At 55.7% G+C, this 2,445-nt stretch overlaps 1 protein-coding gene across 1 annotated transcript in view; it reads left to right on the top strand.

Annotated features, from left to right (window-relative positions):
- The first annotated feature begins 1,455 nt into the window (after positions 1–1,455).
- MATN3 (matrilin 3) overlaps positions 1,456–2,445 on the top strand; it is a 30,169-nt gene continuing 29,179 nt past the window's right edge. Inside the window, exon 1 of the mRNA XM_007530141.2 lies at positions 1,456–1,701. Within this exon, the coding sequence (XP_007530203.1) occupies positions 1,548–1,701 (154 nt within the window). The 5' untranslated portion in view covers positions 1,456–1,547. The remainder of the gene's footprint in view (positions 1,702–2,445) is intronic.

Here is a 2,445-nt window from a genome sequence, read left to right as displayed (position 1 = left end):
AGAGTCTGTTTGCATAAACCTCCCTTTTCTAAAATTCCCAATTCAGTGTCACACTGAAGGCAACTTCCCATGCCTCCACAGAGACTATCTGTCCTTCCTACTGGGCTTCTGTCTTCCTGTTGTGGATACTTTACTTTTTCTGTTCTTTAATTTTTTTTGCATTATCTTTATGTATTTATTGGAATAATAATTGAGAATAAAGGGGGAGGTGGAGAGGGAGAGAGACACCTGCAGCCCTGCCACACCACTTGCAAAGCTTTCCCCCTGCAGGTGGGGACTGGGGGCTCAAACCTAGGTCCTTGCACATTGTAACATGTGCACTTAACCAGGTGCACTGCCACCTGTCTCTTGTGGTTACTTACTTCTCTCTTGATTTTTTTGGATAGGACAGAGAGAAACTGACAGGGGAGGAGAAGATAGAGAGGGAGAGGAAGACAACTGCAGACCTGCTTCACAGATGGTGAAGTGACTCCTCCCCCCTACAGGTGGGGAGTTGGGGCCTCGAACTGGGATCCTTGTGCTTGGTACTATGTGCTCTTAACCTGATGCACTACCACCTGGCTCCTGGTTATCGCTGTCTATCTGTGGGGCCTTGCATATTCAGAGACAGCTTATGGAAATGACTCTCATGCCTGAGGCACCAAAGATCTCAGGTTCAAGCCCCAGCACCACGGTAAACCAGAGCTGAGCAGGGCTCGGGCCTGTCATTCATCCTTGTGTTTCAGGACCGCCTTTTTTTTTTTTTTTTTTTTTAGAAACCTCCCTGCTTTGCTCAGGCTGAGGGGGATCTCTGTGCACACTCGCCCTTCCCTGGGGGACCGCGAGCTCCTGGAGGGTCCCAGGTGGCAGCCCCAGGGCTGGGCCGCCATGCCCGCTGGAGGGGAGGCGAGGGAGGCAGGGCGAGCCTTTGAAGCTTGTGTGGGTGCAGGCGGAGGCTCTGTGGAGGGATGTATGTTTGTCTTTTTCTTTGCAGCAATATAAGTTCGCCAGTGTATGGCTGTCTGAAGCCGGGTTGAAAGCCTTTCCATTCATGCTGCTAGATTCTATGTGGCTTTGTATTTTTTTTTTTTTTTTTTAACATGGAGCAGCCACCGCAGAACTGGGATTTCTTGACTGGGGAAAGGAATGTGGTGTGAGGGCAAAGTGGACCCTGCAGTGGGCTTTAACTGCCTGTAGGGAGATGCCAGGACCTCAGCCCAGAGGGCCCTGGGTGGGGGGTGGCAGGCAAGGGGAGGGTCCAGCAGGCTGCAGCCTTGGAGAGACCCCCTTCCTGAGGGCAGATGTTTCCAGAAGAGGAGAACCGGCCAGGAGGCCTGGGCCCAGCCCACTCAGAGGTGCGGGCGCTGGGATGGCGGGCCCCTGGCCGGACATTGCTCCCAGCCGCTGGAATTTGGAATACGCCAGCAGGGCTGCTGTGGGCAGGGGCGGGGTCCCCCAGACCCGACGCCCCAGTCTCCCCCAGGGGCGGGGCCCGTGGCCGCGGGATCTTTAAATCCAGGGCGCAGGGCCCAGGCCAGACAGACTCTTTTCGCAGGACAGGAGCCATCATGTCGTGTAGCCTGCTCGCCCGCCTTTGGCCTCTGCTGTTGCTGCTGCCTGGCACCCTGGCCGGGCCCGGTGTCCGCAGGTTCGGGCCCCGCGGGCCCGGGGGCAGCCCCGGCCGTCGACCCACTGATTCGGGGTCTGGCCAGTCCAGTGCAGGTAGGGTCCTGGCAAGGATGCAGGGAAGGAGGTCGGTCCCAGATTGTCGGGAGGGATGGTGTGGACCCTTGATGGATGCCATCTTTCCATCCCAACCTGAGACCGGTCCCTCCTGGGGGAATCCTATGAGGGAAACTGAGGCCCAGGAGAGGGAAGGGTGATGCTCAGGGTCCCTCACAGTGGGGACTAGAACCTGGATCTATGGAAGCCCACAGGCCAGCATCTGCCCCTGTGACTTGGACAGGGAAGACGGTCAGCTGGGGGGGGGGTGCTGGAGGCGATGGGGTCACCTGGCAGCCCCCCTGCCCCGGTGTCTGTCTCTGGGTTCACTGGACAGACCCTCCCGGGATTCTGTTTTACTGAACTCTCTGCACATGACTGTCACCACGGGGCCCTGGCTCCCCTCCTCCAGCCCTCCAGCTGTGTCTGTAGGACTTGGGTCAAAGGTTTGAGGCAGGAGAGGAGACTCAAGGAGGGGTCAGGGCAACCTGGGGCTGTCTTGTCACCATTCGGGTCTCAGTCTCTGTTCTCCTGCCTCCCAGCAGATCACATTCCTCCTCTACCTCCTCTTCCTTCTCCTACTCCTCTTCCTCCTCTTCCTTCATCTCCTTTTTTTTTTTTTTTTAATAAATATAACTTTCCCTTTTTTCTTTATTATAAGAGAAAGATACCAGAGCATCACTGCCATTTTAGAAGTAATTTATTACGTTAGGGCTGGGGTAGATAGCATAATAGTTATGCAAA

This window comes from Erinaceus europaeus, chromosome 3, assembly GCF_950295315.1.
Source record: "Erinaceus europaeus chromosome 3, mEriEur2.1, whole genome shotgun sequence".
In the NCBI taxonomy this organism is placed as follows: domain Eukaryota; kingdom Metazoa; phylum Chordata; class Mammalia; order Eulipotyphla; family Erinaceidae; genus Erinaceus; species Erinaceus europaeus.
Note: the sequence above shows the minus strand (reverse complement) of the source record. Positions and strands in the feature narration are given on the sequence as shown.